Below are 14,921 nucleotides of genomic sequence, written 5' to 3' on the forward strand. Positions count from 1 at the left end.
CTTGTTTCACTGAAAGTTACCAGCCTATATTGTTAAACTATAACCCACCTTTGTTCTCTTCCTGTAAATTCCTGGTCTGGAAAATAAACGCAGGAAGAGAACCCCAATTCAGTGTTAATTTCCCGAGGAAGGGATCCCTCTCGCTGGAGGGTTCCTGGGAAGTTAACCACTTCTGGGCTTCTCACTGCTGAGAAGAGATGGGCTTTGAGTAATCCTTTGCGTCTCCATCACCCAGGGGAAGGGGGGTGCCAAATCCGTGGGGGAGGGTGAGGCAACACAAAGCAACACCCCAGTCACCAGCGATCCCAGATCCCAGGGACCAGATCCTTCTACAAGCCATGCTGGGGCCAGAGGCTGTATGTGCAAAGCTCCACTGAACCGTCTTAACAACCTCATGAGGTAACGCCATCATCCCATTTTACAGGGGAGGAAACTGAGGCTCAGAGAGGCACTCTGCCCAGGTAAGTGGCACAGCGGATCTGAGCCAGGAGCGTGGGGCTCCAAAGTGAGCAGTGCCAGTCAGAGGAGGGTGGGAGACAGGTTGGAAGCACAGAGGGGCTGGCTTGCGAGCAGTGAAGGGGACACAGCCAACAGCAACCTTTGCCCGGGGACAAGAACAGGCTTTTCCTGCTAACTATAGTCGTGGTCTAAAGACGGGGGTGGGGGTGGGGTCCTAAGCCATAACGTGAGGCTCCTTTTGGTCATCCACAGGTGCCATCCTGTCTGCAGAGCAAAAGAGAGGCACAGCTAAATGGGACAATCCTGGGCTCCAGTAACAGCTTCACCACTGACTAGCAAAGGACTTCCCGTGTCGGAGGCTTGGTTTCACCGGTAAAGCGGGGATAATAACAGCGGTGCCCAGCCGTTGGGAGGGTGAGGGAGATAAAACAGGCACCGGCTCGGTGTCTGGCACCCAGGAGGCCCCAGCTGGGATGAACTGCGCCCCCAGGTTTGGGGAGCGGTTTGACTAACTCTTCGTTGGTCTCAGGCCGCAAGGCAGAGGGACACTCACTGGGGCCACTAGCGAGGCCACGCTACAGGCCAGGCCGGTGAGGAGGCGNGGGTGAGGGAGATAAAACAGGCACCGGCTCGGTGTCTGGCACCCAGGAGGCCCCAGCTGGGATGAACTGCGCCCCCAGGTTTGGGGAGCGGTTTGACTAACTCTTCGTTGGTCTCAGGCCGCAAGGCAGAGGGACACTCACTGGGGCCACTAGCGAGGCCACGCCACAGGCCAGGCCGGTGAGGAGGCGGCCCTCGAGCAGCATCCAGACGTCCCGGGCCGCGGTGATGACAGCAAAGCCGGCCACGAAGGGCAGGGTGCAGAGCAGGAGGGTCAGCTTGCGCCCGGCGCGGTCCACCAGCCAGCCCCCCAGCACGCCCCCGGCCGCGGCGCCCAGGGTCACGACAGTTTTCTATTCCAGGCTGAGAAGCAAGAAATTTAAGGGGAAAGAAGATGATAGGAACACACATACAAGCTCAGAGAGCTTACACATTAGTACAACATGAAACACCAGCCAGATCCAACTAAGACAAGATACTCAGCACGATTCTGTGAGACAGACACGGGAAGCGAGCAAGGGCTCACGAGTCAAAGAACTCTCAGGTTTAAATCAGTGCACCTTCCTAGCCTCAGTTTCCTTGTTTGAAAAGCAATAATAAGGGCCGAGCCTGTGGCGCACTCGGGAGAGTGCAGCGCTGGGAGCGCAGCAGCGCTCCCGCCGCGGGTTCGGATCCTATGTGGGGATGACCGGTGCACTCACAGCGCTCACTGGCTGAGCGTGGTGCGGCCGGTCTCAAAAAGGACAAAAAAAAAAAAAAGAAAGAAAAGCAATAATAATAAAACCTACTTGACAAAACTGTTAGTGGAGTCGAAATACAGTAATTGATCTTGTATTTTTCCCCTACATAAAAAAAGGGTATATAGCGGGGGCCGGCCCGTGGCTCACTTGGGAGAGTGCGGTGCTGACAACACCAAGGCCATGGGTTCAGATCCCTATATAGGGATGGCCGGTTTGGTCACTTGGGAGAGCGTGGTGCTGACAACACCAAGTTAAGATCCCCTTACCGGTAATCCTTTGGAAAAAAAAAAGGGGGGGGCATATAGCAAAACAGAGGGAGAATAGGAATGATAATGCCACAAAGAATATGAGAAAACAGACTTGTGACAGCTCCACGTGGATGCACCTGAAAAGCATGGTCCGACATGGGAACTTAGTATCTTTAAAACTCCTCAGGTGATTCTAGTGTAACCAGGGTTAAAAACCCCTGCTAACCACATATTCCCTTATGAGAGGATAAGTAAGGGACTGTGCCCCATTGTGGCTGTGAGCCTATGGATAGACTTCACCCCCAGCCCCAATTTCCCTATTTTCATAGAGGTGATAGCTGTGCTTTGATTGGGTAGGTAGCATAAGGTGCTTCAAAGGAAGCTTTGGGGTATTGCAAAGTGCACACTACTGGACAGGTGTTAAGGGTGTGGTCCAATTTCAGGCACAAGGTAATTATGTCTCTATATTTCTACAGTCTCCAAAAAAGGTTGGTGATGACATCGCCAAGGCAACCGGTGACTGGAAAGGTCTGAGGATTACAGTGAAATTGACCATTCAGAACAGACAGGACCAGGTATTGATTTCTGGCGCTTGGTTTGTGGGAGTATAGAGGTAACCAACCCTCTGGGATTCCTGGATAGGTTTCTTTGCTGCCAGTGGTGAGCTGTGAGCAGTGTTATCTTTGTGGGAAGGCTTTGTCAAGACCATAAACCTAGCTAGGGAAGACTTGGGTCCAAATATTAACTCATCACTTATGTAACATTTGGTAAACTACTTAACATGATGTATCCTAGGAACATGTTTTCAGATTGTGAAAATTACTTGAGCACATACAGTAAGCCCAGTGTCTGGCTGTCTGGTCTCTGAGAGCCAGTGTGCATGGCATTAGTGGTCCTCCTGCAGTGGTGGTATTGATGTTGACATCAAGAATTTCTTCTGCAGATTGAGGTGGTACCTTCTGCCTCTGCCTTGATCATCAAAGCCCTCAAGGAACCACCAAGAGATAGAAAGAAACAAAAAAACAGTGAGTTGGCCATTTTCTCGGATTTCTTTTACCTAGTGGTTTGTGATTGATGTTGTATGCCCAGTGGCTGTGTGTTTTCCCTTTAATGAAACAAGGGGTTGGCATAGGGATTGGTTGGTGATTTGGTTAATGCTATTAGACCAGGCACTGCCATGTGCTTTCCCCAGTTCCTGTGTGGGGCAGGTCTCACTGGCAGTGCATGTAGGAGGGAAAAGTCAGTAGACAGGGGAAGTAACGGAGAACAGTGAAGTGTACTCAGGAGACCAGTCACAGCTGCCAATACACTGGGCAGCTTAACTAAGCCCAGTAACGTGAGCTCATTTCTCATCTTTAAAACATAACATCCCTTCCATGTCAGATAAAGATTTTGTTTCGCCCTTAGCCACCCGCCACTGCACCTGACCAGTTTTCTATTGGCTGGGGCAATCCAGTGGTGAGCTGACACTAACCCCAGCTTAGGAAACAGGGTTGTCCTTCATGTGGATGATTCTGTGCCAAAACCATGGGAACAACCTAGACACTGGTGAAGGGGAACATTATGAGGGCTGCTCTGGCCACAGATTGTAACAAAGTTTTGGCTGTTCAGTGGTGAGCTGTGAGCACTGTGATCTTGGTGGGAAGGCTTTGTCAGGAGCATAAACCTAGCTAGGGAAGACATGGGTACAAATATTAACTCTTAGGGCCAGTCCGTGGCTCACTTGGGAGAGTGTGGTGTTGATAACACCAAGGCCGTGGGTTCTGATCCCTACATAGGGAGGGCTGGTAAGCTCACTGGGTGAGTGTGATGCTGACAAGACCAAATCAAGGGTTAAGATCCCCTTACCAGTCATCATTTAAAAAATAAAAAAATGAAAAAACAAAACAAAACAAAACAAATATTAACTCATCACTTATGTAACATTTGGTAAACTACTTAACATGACATATCCTAGGAACTTGTGTTCAGATTGTGAAAATTACTTGAGCACATACAGTAAGCCCAGTGTCTGGCTGTCTGGTCTCTGAGAGCCAGTGTGCATGGCATTAGTGGTCCTCCTGCAGTGGTGGTATTGATGTTGACATCAAGAATTTCTTCTGCAGATTGAGGTGGTACCTTCTGCCTCTGCCTTGATCATCAAAGCCCTCAAGGAACCACCAAGAGATAGAAAGAAACAAAAAAACAGTGAGTTGGCCATTTTCTCGGATTTCTTTTACCTAGTGGTTTGTGATTGATGTTGTATGCCCAGTGGCTGTGTGTTTTCCCTTTAATGAAACAAGGGGTTGGCATAGGGATTGGTTGGTGATTTGGTTAATGCTATTAGACCAGGCACTGCCATGTGCTTTCCCCAGTTCCTGTGTGGGGCAGGTCTCACTGGCAGTGCATGTAGGAGGGAAAAGTCAGTAGACAGGGGAAGTAACGGAGAACAGTGAAGTGTACTCAGGAGACCAGTCACAGCTGCCAATACACTGGGCTGCTTAACTAAGCCCAGTAACGTGAGCTCGTTTCTCATCTTTAAAACATAACATGCCTTCCATGTCAGATAAAGATTTTGTTTTGCCCTTAGCCACCCGCCACTGCACCTGACCAGTTTTCTGTTGGCTGGTGCAATCCAGTGGTGAGCTGACACTAACCCCAGCTTAGGAAACAGGGTTGTCCTTCATGTGGATGATTCTGTGCCAAAACCATGGGAACAACCTAGACACTGGTGAAGGGGAACATTATGAGGGCTGCTCTGCCCTCAGATGGTAACAAAGCTTTTGCTGTCATTTTTTCCCCACCTGCAGTTAAACACAATGGAAATTTCACATTTGATGAGATCATCAATATTGCCCGACAGATGCGGCACAGATCTTTAGCCAGAGAACTCTCTGGTAAGAGCAGGACAACATGCAAAAACAGAAATTTCAGATATTTTCACTGAGTGGTTAACGTTCTTCTCACTGAAATGGGAGTCAGTAAGACCCAAAACTGGGAGTGCTGCAGTACTTTCTGGATTTGAAAGAATGAGATCTTGAGCTGGATGTGTTTAATCTAGGCAGCAGGGGATCCATGTGGACTTTGAATTCATGGTTTATGTAACTAGATGGAACTCTTAAGTTTTTAATTTTAAAGCAGCAGGAATTTTCATTTTTTGCCTGCTGTGAAATTCAGAAGTATCTGCCCCCATATCTGAGGATTGTGAGGGGCTGCGAGCTGCTCTGATGCCACCTTTTAATTACAGGAACCATTAAAGAGATCCTGGGGACTGCCCAGTCTGTGGGCTGCAATGTTGATGGCCGCCACCCTCGTGACATCATAGATGACATCAACAGTGGTGCAGTGGAATGCCCAGCTGTGACTTCTGCATCAGTGTCATTTGGTTATAATAGGGGTGAAAGCTAGGGGAGGAGCAGCTAATGTGTTCATGGAGATAAGTTGGAAAGTTCTAGAAATGGGTAGGGTTGGGAGATAATCTTTTTTTTAAACTCCTTTTACTGATAGAGCTTTTTTCTTTCCTGCAGAGTTAAGAAGTACAAAGGAAAGTATTTTAATGAAGGGTCCTTCGACTATGCGTGGCCTTTTCTGTGTGGCAGCTTCCTTGAGGGGGAGTTAGGTCCTTTGTGTGGGTGTGTGGGGGGGTGGCATCAGTGGCAAAACCTGTGAAGTAACAGTCTGGGTAATACGTTCTTGTGGGTAACAGATTCTGCCCTGAATGGGATAAACTCAGAAAAGATGCCCAGAAAGGAACACACTGTAGACACTTTATGGATCTCTTCCTAGGAAAAATGTTATTGGCCAGAAAGAAAACCTGTAGTTCAGCACGAACACGGGGAAAATAGCTCTCCATCTCAGATGAATTTCATCTACAGCGGGGAGGCTGACATTCAAAATAAGTGATGTATCAAAGCAACCTGACGATTATTACCCTTTGATACTGATCCCTAGGTCATGTGAAAGTGAGACGCAGGTCTGCTGCAGGAACTAGCCTACTACCCCTGTTAACAAATTTACAGGTTTTTTCTAGACTTACTTTATCACAGTAGACTATTTTCTAACGTATCTGTCACCTGTTTCCCAAATCTCTCAACTTCTTCTGGCCACCATTCTAGCGCCTGTACTTATCAGTCCCTTTCACTTTTTGATGACCCTCAAGACACTTTGGTATTGTGAGACTACAGCTCAGCAGCCTGAAACACTACCTGGAAGGGCTTGTGGGTACCAGACTAAAAGGAGGTGGAAATGATTGCCTTAAGAACTTGATTTCCCCAACAGTTGTCATTTCATTGCTTCATTAACTTATGCAAATGGACCTTTTTAGGCAGTGGTTTTAATCACATCAGGTTGGAAGGGACTACCTGAACTCCACAGTGAGTAGGAGAAACATTCCAGTGCCCTACAAGGCACAGGGACCAAGGAAACCAAGCTAAGGCAGCTTCCCTTACACTGAAGGCCACTCATTGGGAGCCTGTCTCCGATATTCAGTGGTTGACTAGCCAAAACCCTGAGATGAGACCACATCAGCTGGGTGTGAGAACAGTGGTTAAACTACAAGGATGGAGAGGAAGCGGCCTGTCGTGAAAATCTGCATCTCCTAAAGGAAATGTACTTTCCGTCAGGAATAATTTGAATTAGGTGCCATCTCTGACCTGCCTCCAAGCCAAGCATGGCTGTCTCAGATCTTGCCGCTCTAGTGGCCCTTCCTGTTGAGGCCTCCATAGAATGGGATGTTCCTCTTGCTGACGGACTTCATTAGCAGCATCCTCTATTCTCAGTCCCACTATTCTCTGGGTCTGCTTTCTCTGCAACAGTTCGCAAGTGGAGATCACACCTAACGGTGCTTTTGTGAATTTTCCTGTCTTTCCAGCATTAACAAGTATTTCATCCCCAAGGAGATTCCAGGACTTAACTGTTAGCCCTAGAATCCTTTTCACCTGCATTTACTCCCCCAAACTGGATACCTTAATATTTCTCAACTAGTCATTTCTCGCCAATGCTCTTCATTCTTTTTTTTTTTTACGTGTCCGGCAATGGATCGCAACCCTCAGTGTCGCGCCCGCACTGGACCGGGACCGGCAACGGGATCGCAACCCTCGGTGTCACGCCCGCACCTCACTCAGCCAGTGAGCGGAACCGGTCTGTATGTGGGATCCGAACCCTCGGCGGGAGCGCCACCGCACTCTCAAGCGGCGCACTGTAGCAGTGCGCCACCGGGCCGGCCCCGAATGCTCTTCATTCTTTTGCAGTAGTTCTCATTACTTCAGGGAGAAATTACAACACTGGGAAAAATACCTGATCTTCATGTAAAGAACCAAGTTCTTCACTGATTGATCTAATCACTTATTCCTAATAAATCAAGGCTTTTGGAGTGCTTGGCACATAAAGTGCTCTGGCCCACTGTCTGGATAAAGGTAAATCTCTAAAACTGAGTGAAATTTGAGTTGACGGTTGGACTCTGTACATTCTTTGATGCTAACTGAATGAAAATGTTAGAGAGCTCTTGGGAGCCAGCCCGTGGCTCACTTGGAAGAGTGTGGTGCTGATACCACCAGGGCCGTGGGTTCAGATCCCTATGTAGGGATGGCCGGTTGGCTAACTTGGGAGAGTGTGGTGCTGACAACACCACATCAAGGATTAAGATCCCCTTACCGGTCATCTTAAAAAAAAAAAAAAGGCTCTTGATCTTCCCCATGCAAGATGTAAAATAGTGACCAAGTATTTATTAAAGGTATTTTTACATGTAGCTGTGCACGACAGACTATGAAAGTGAAACATCCCTAGATGCTTTCAAGCCCTCAGCATTTCTCTGACAGCCCCACCCATCTGCCCTGTCTTAGATGTTGAGTTATGACTTGGCACGTCTGGGGCTTTCTCCACCTACTGTGTTCCCAGCTATTCTCTAGCATGGAGTCTCTGATGTCTAATGAAAGCTGACCTACACCTGAAGGCCTTTCCACACTCGCTGCATTCATAGGGTTTCAAACCAGTGTGAATCCTCTGATGCTGACTAAGGGATGAACTCTGGTTAAAAGCTTTTCCACACTCCTTACACTCGTAGGGCTTTTCTCCAGTGTGAATTATGTGATGTCGAATAAGGGCTGAGCTCTCACTGAAGAATTTCCCACATTCATTACATTTGTGTGGCTTCTCCCCAGTGTGGGTCTTTTGGTGGATTATAAGATTTGTACTCTGGCTGAAGGCCTTCCCACACTGACTGCACTTGTAGGGTTTCTCTCCGGTATGAGTCCTCTGATGGTTTGTGAGGTTTGAACTCTGACGGAAGGCCTTCCCACAGTCACTGCATTCATAGGGTTTCTCTCCAGTATGAATTCGCTGATGCTGAACAAGGGCTGAAGAGTCGCTGAAGGCTTTGTCACACTCACTACATTTGTAGGGCTTTTCTCCAGTGTGCGTTCGCTGGTGTTTTGTAAGGTTTGCGTTCTGGCTGAAGGCCTTCCCACACTCACTGCACTTGTAGGGCTTCTCCCCAGTGTGAGTCCGCTGGTGGTTTGTGAGGTTTGCACTGTCACGGAAGGCCTTCCCACAGGCGCTGCATTCATAGGGTTTCTCTCCACTATGAATTCGCTGATGCTGAACAAGGCCTGAAGAATCGCTAAAGGCTTTGTCACACTCACTACATTTGTAGGGCTTTTCTCCAGTGTGGGTTCGCTGGTGTTTTGTGAGGTTTGCGTTCTGGCTGAAGGCTCTTCCACATTCACTGCATTTGTAAGGCTTCTCTCCGGTGTGGATCCTCTGGTGCTGAACAAGAGATGAGCTCTGGCTGAAGGCCTTCCCACACTCACTGCACTCATAGGGTTTCTCCCCAGTGTGCCTCTTCTGCTGCTGAGAAAGGGACAAACAGTGGGTGAAGTCTTTACCAAACTGATTACATGTGTATGGTCTCACTCTGTGAGGCTTAATTATCTGTGAATTCTTAAATCTCTTAGAGTGTGTTTCACATTCATCAGGACTCACATCTTTAGGAACTCTCTGCTGTAGTGAAAGGACTGGTCTCAGACTGAAGCTCTTCCCAAGTTCACCCTTTCTGTGCTCTGACTCCCCAGGGGCCATCTCTATACTCGGGTCTGCAAATCGTTCTTCAGAAATGGCTTGCTGGGGTGGTGACTGAGATAAAATCTTCCAGTCTGAAAAAGAGTTAGGAAAGCAATAATCCTGTATACCCTTGGTGGAAGAAATGCTGTAAGAGTTTGGCCAAGCTCTTACACAGTTTCACCTCTTTCACCAGAACATTTCTATTCTAAATCACAAAGCTTAGAGCCAAGGTGGTTTAGACCAAGACGGTTTTTCAGAGACATTCAGGTGTTAGCTGCCCTATTTCTGAGAGGAGAGAGGAGCAGGGTTAGTTCTAGGTACTCCTTCTTTTAATTTCATACAGAATCTGGACACAGACTGGTTGGAGTAATGTCTTGGCTCACCTCTCATTAGCTGTGTGACTTTGGGCAAATTCTGTAATCTCTCTGTTCCTTTGATTTATCATCTGTGAAAGCAGCTCCCTTTCCGAATTACTGAAGGCATTAAATGAGTAAAGACACATAAAGGACCCAGAATGGTCCTAAGCATTAAAAGCAGGTTTCCCTCTAAATTGCATGATGACCAATCTACTGAGAGCACATAGGTCCTCCTTTCAGATTGAGGGTGTCCCTATGTAACCTGGTATTCAAACAGATGGGTTTGACAGCTCTTAAAAACAGACCATCTAGCTAAGAAAAAAAAGGAAAGGAGAGGAAAAGTGACAAGAAAAACAGTGGGAGAAAGAGGCAATTCAGAAGCCCAAGTGACCATCACGAATTCCCATCTCTCAGCCCACATCTCCCCTGAGTGTAATGCCCAAAACAGAGCCCCTGACTATCCCTTGCAAGCCAGCATCTTTCTCAGTCTTCCCATTTGCCCACCTTTAAAATACTAGGGTCAGCCTTAATGTTCCTTTTCCCTACACAACAAATGCAATCCACTAGTGAGTCCTGTTGGCTTTAACACCAAAATTATATCCTGAGTCCCTCTTCTTAGCAAGCCACCATCATCTCTCACTGGAATGTCTGCAACAGCCGCCGCCTACCTGCTTCTATTTCTGACTCCTCAAAGTCTCCACGACAATACTCCATACATCTGCTGAATTCTTTTAAACATAAATATCGTTCCTTCCCTGCTTCAAACTCTCCAATGGGTTCTCATTGTCCTAGTTCTAATACAATCCAAATGCCTACCATGGCCATAATCCCCCACATGATCTGCCCCATGCATACCCCTCTCCATCTTGTTTATTATGCTCGGTCCACACAGGTCTTCTGATCCTAAAATAATCCAAGCTCACTCCCACATCAAGGCATCAGCACATTCTGTGGACTAGAATGTAGCCGGCTCATTCCCTACCTTCAGATCCCAGCTCCAATGTCACCTCCTCAAACAGATTGTTCCTCTTCATCTGATCTCAAGCAGCTCCCTAACTTCATTTCTGTTCCCTTACTCAGCTTCGTTCTCCCAGCCCCTAACCCTGCTTTATTTTCTTCAGAGCACTTATCACTTAAAACTATATGTTCACTCATTTTATTTATGTTCTTCACTAAGACATGAGATGTAAGCAGGGACTATGTCTTGTCTCTGTTAGCTACTCCTAGTAGCTAAAACGACGCCAGGCGTGTACCAAATGATTTAATGCACATTTGTTGACTTATGAGTAATTCAATGAATGATAATAAGCAAAACTGACTAACAGGGTCAGGGGAACGTCAGCATCCATCACAATAGTCCCCAAAGAGAGCAACAAGGTGAAAGGCACTTTACACGCCTGGGTCTGTCACTTGGGAGGTGTAGGGTGGAATAATGGAGGGCCTGAGCCCAGCTCACGGAGGCACAGTGATGCCCAGGACACACTGCAGGTCTCAGAGCAGAGGTGTCATTCCACGGAGGCGGTATTTAGTTACTGTAACAGCCAGAGTGAAAACCTGTCCCAAACTACTTCCGTTCACTATCATGTGGCTCATATAACTCTATGGTTGACAACATTTAAAAATATCTTTTACTTTGTAAAATAAGCAAGAAAGGTTTTTTTTTTTTTTTTTTTTTTTTTTTTTTTTTTTTTTTTTTTTNACCAATCTACTGAGAGCACATAGGTCCTCCTTTCAGATTGAGGGTGTCCCTATGTAACCTGGTATTCAATCATAGATGGGTTTGACAGCTCTTAAAAACAGACCATCTAGCTAAGAAAAAAAAGGAAAGGAGAGGAAAAGTGGCAAGAAAAACAGTGGGAGAAAGGGGCAATTCAGAAGCCCAAGTGACCACCACGTATTCCCATCTCTTAGCCCACATCTCCCCTGAGTGTTATGCCGAAAACAGAACCCCTGATTTTCCCTTGCAAGCCAGCATCTTTCTCAGTCTTCCCATTCGCCCACCTGTAAAACACGAGGGTCAGCCTTAATGTTCCTTTTCCCTGCACACCAAATGCAATCCACTAGTGAGTCCTGTTGGCTTTAACACCAAAATTATATCCTGAGTCCCTCTTCTTAGCAAGCCACCATCATCTCTCACTGGAATGTCTGCAACAGCTGCCGCCTACCTGCTTCTATTTCTGACTCCTCAAAGTCCACGAGAATACTCCATACATCTGCCGAATTCTTTTTAAACATAAATATCGTTCCTTCCCTGCTTCAAACTGTCCAATGGGTTCTCATCCAAATGCCTACCATGGCCATAATTCCCCACATGATCTGCCCCCATGCATACCCCTCTCCATCTTGTTTATTAAGTTCTGTCCACACAGGTCTTCTGATCCTAAAACAAGCCAAGCTCACTCCCACATCAAGGTGTCAGCACATGCTCTGGCCCAGAATGTAGCTGGCTCATTCTCTACCTTCAGATCCCAGCTCCAATGTCACCTCCTCAAACAGGTTGTTCCTCTTCATCTGATCTCAAGCAGCTCCCTAAGTTCATTTCTGTTCCCTTACTCAGCTTCGTTCCCCCAGCCCCTAACCCTGCTTTATTTTCTTCACAGCAGTTATAACTTAAAACTATATGTTCAATCATGTTATTTATTTTCTTCACTAAGACATGAGAGGTAAGCAGGGACTATGTCTTGTTCTCTGTTAGCTACTCATAGTAGCTAAAACGACGCCAGGCGTGTACCAAATGCTTTAATGCACATTTGTTGACTTATGAGTAATTCAATGAATGATAATAATCAAAACTGAGAAATGGGGTCGTGGAAACGTCAGCATCCATCACAATAGTCCCCAAAGAGAGCAACAAGGTGAAAGGCACTTTACACGCCTGGGTCTGTCACTTGGGAGGTGTAGGGTGGAATAATGGAGGGCCTGAGCCCAGCTCACGGAGGCACAGTGATGCCCAGGACGCACTGCAGGTCTCAGAGCAGAGGTGTCATTCCACGGAGACGGTATTTAGTTACTGTAACAGCCAGAGTGAAAACCTGTCCCAAACTACTTCTGTTCACTATCATGTGGCTCATATAACTCTATGGTTGACAACATTTAAAAACATGTATTACTTTGTAAAATAAGCAAGAAAGATTTTATTACACACATTCTTCATACATACGGAAACGTGACTACATAACTCAGCGGTTTCCATGGATCCATGTGGTTAATGGATAGTAAGGCAGGACTGAGTGCATCTTTCAGGCACACATCCAAAGCTGATCGTACTGCCCTGAACTACTGCCTCAGAGCACACACGCCTGGTGGTAAACCACCTTGCCAACTTCTGTTTCTGATAACATGGTGATTTGAATCTTTTGGGGTAACCGTGGTGGGTTTGATAGTATCCTCTCGAAAATTCATGTCCACCTGGAACTTCAGAATGTGACCTTATTTGGAAATAAGATCTTTGTAGATGCAATCAAGTGGAGCCCATAGGGTTGAGAGTATACCTTGTAAAAAGAGGGAAATGTAGACACAGAGGAGAATGTTAAGTGACAACAGAGCAGAGATTGGAGTGATGCATCTAAAAGCCTGGGAACACTGAGGATTGCTGACAGCCACCCGAAGCTAGAAAGAGACATGGAAGGGTCCTCCCGCAGAGGCTTATCATGGACGTTGGGTGTCTTGTCCCCCAAGAGCTTGTGTGGAAATCTGACCCCCAATGTGGCCGTGTTGAGAGCCTGTTGAGTCATAGGTGGTGGATCCCTCACACAAAGATGAATACCCTCCCTGGGGGTAGGTAGTGAGTGAGTTCTCACTCTTATTATTTCCTGCAAGAGCTGGGTGTTTAAAAGGACCCTGGCCCCTCCGTCTCTCTTGCTTTGTCAACCATGCCCCACCATTTTCCACCATAAGGAGAAGCAGCCTGAGGCCTGCACCACACGCAGCTCTCCCAGAATCGTGAAACAAATAAACCGCTTTTATTTATGAATTACCTGTTTTCAGGTATTGTAGCAACACAAAAATGCACTAAGACGGCTTCAAAGGTACCACAATCCTGCTGACACCTCAGTTTCATTATGATCTTGAACCCCTGTGAGACTGTGATGAACACGTTTCCCAGAAAAATGCAATTGTTCCCTTAGAAAACACTGCACCCAATTTCTGAAGTTCCACACAGGGTCTTTGAATTCAGGTGAAAAGGTTCTACGTGACAAATATGGGTGGGCTGGGAAGGAGGGCTCTTGGGAGAATGCAGCAGCAGGACTAGTGAGACTCCTTGTAAAGGGCAACGTTAGCAAGTATGAGTGGTGCCGGGCTCGAACGAGCGCCAAGGTAACGTGACAGTAAGAAGAGACAGTTTCGAGGAAGTATACACAAAATAGGCCAGAGACTTTGTTCCCATTGCCTTTTCAGGAACAATATTTTCTAACTAAAGAAATAAAGCAACAAATAAAGAAACAGGTTACAGTTTTCTAAAAAATGTGAAATGGGGGCTGCTGGCTTGCTTAATTGGTTAAGAGTTTGGTGTTGGTAATACCAAGGACAAGGGTTCAAATCCCTGGGCCACCAGCTGCCAAAAAACAAAACAAACAGTAAAATGCTCTTACCCTAAAGTGGTTGAATTCATTTCCACTTTTGATGCTTTAAGTCTCCAACATCGAAAGTGACTGGATCCCCAGCTAGTGAGGCCTGCAGAGGTCCCACAAGAGCAGTGGCTGAGACACAAAGGCAGGAGGGAGCAGCCTTAGATGGGCAGCAAGAGAGACCAGAAGCTATGGTTTCCCTTCCTTCCATTTTTCCTTTGTTAGTATCAGCCCTTTAGAAAATTCTGGCATGGCCACAAAGAGGTGAAAGAGGGAGCAGATTCCAATTAAGGGCCAAATGTGGCGGTAGAAGGAGCTATCACAGCTGATAGTGTGGGTAAGGTCGGGCACCTAAGATCCTCAGTGAGGTGAACCCCAAGCAGGGAATGTGTCAGGCCAGCAAAGATGACTCTCATTCCCCATCAGTAAGGAAGGATACTCGTCCACTGGCCCATAACATCTCACATGCCCCAGACATCTCCTAGCCCTATGAGACTTTGTGAGGAGGAGGTGAGGAATAGTGAGATTTGGAGTTAGACAGACCTTGCTTCAAATCCCATCCTCACCACTTTCTAGCTGTGAGACTTTGAACCATTCAATTAATGTCACTCAGCTTAATTTCCTCATGTGTAAAATGGGGATAATAATATCTGCCTCACAGGGTTGTTACAAACTGTGTTTTATTTTTTTATTATTATTATTTTTTTTGGTCCTTTTGAGACCGGCCGTACCGCGCTCGGCCAGGGAGCGCTGTGAGCGCACTGGTCATCCCTATATAAGATAGGGACCCGCGGCGGGAGCGCTGCTGCCCTTCCCAGCGCTGCACTCTCCCGAGTGCGCCACAGGCTCGGCCCACAAACTGTGTTTTAAAGGGGCTTTTGCTCCCAAGACCTTCCCTGGCTTAGTGCTTGTCCA

General features: G+C 46.9%; 1 protein-coding gene, 1 long non-coding RNA gene and 1 pseudogene across 3 annotated transcripts; 1 reads left to right on the top strand and 2 right to left on the bottom strand.

Moving 5' to 3' along the window:
• Positions 1-2,195, bottom strand: part of LOC103611034 — an 8,254-nt pseudogene extending 6,059 nt beyond the window's left edge.
• Positions 2,196-4,019: 1,824 nt separating this feature from the next.
• On the top strand, positions 4,020-5,365 carry LOC103611031. Its single transcript, XR_552268.1, has 3 exons — positions 4,020-4,234; positions 4,837-4,923; positions 5,274-5,365. It is a non-coding gene; the product is annotated as an uncharacterized LOC103611031 (long non-coding RNA).
• A 2,357-nt stretch (positions 5,366-7,722) lies between these two features.
• On the bottom strand, positions 7,723-9,248 carry LOC103611032 (zinc finger protein 79-like). Of its 2 annotated transcripts, none has more exons than XM_008595074.1 (2): positions 9,005-9,248; positions 7,723-8,872 (listed from the first exon to the last, which is right to left on the bottom strand). In XM_008595074.1, exons 1-2 carry the CDS (start codon positions 9,098-9,100, stop codon positions 7,922-7,924), a joined length of 1,047 nt encoding a protein of 348 aa, XP_008593296.1. In that variant the 5' UTR covers positions 9,101-9,248; the 3' UTR covers positions 7,723-7,921. The 2 variants fall into 2 exon arrangements, with proteins under 2 accessions (XP_008593296.1, XP_008593295.1); XM_008595073.1 differs by having other exon boundaries at positions 7,723-8,869; positions 9,005-9,150.
• Positions 9,249-14,921: the final 5,673 nt, after the last annotated feature.

This window comes from Galeopterus variegatus, unplaced genomic scaffold (assembly GCF_000696425.1).
Source record: "Galeopterus variegatus unplaced genomic scaffold, G_variegatus-3.0.2 Scaffold12278, whole genome shotgun sequence".
NCBI lineage: Eukaryota > Metazoa > Chordata > Mammalia > Dermoptera > Cynocephalidae > Galeopterus > Galeopterus variegatus.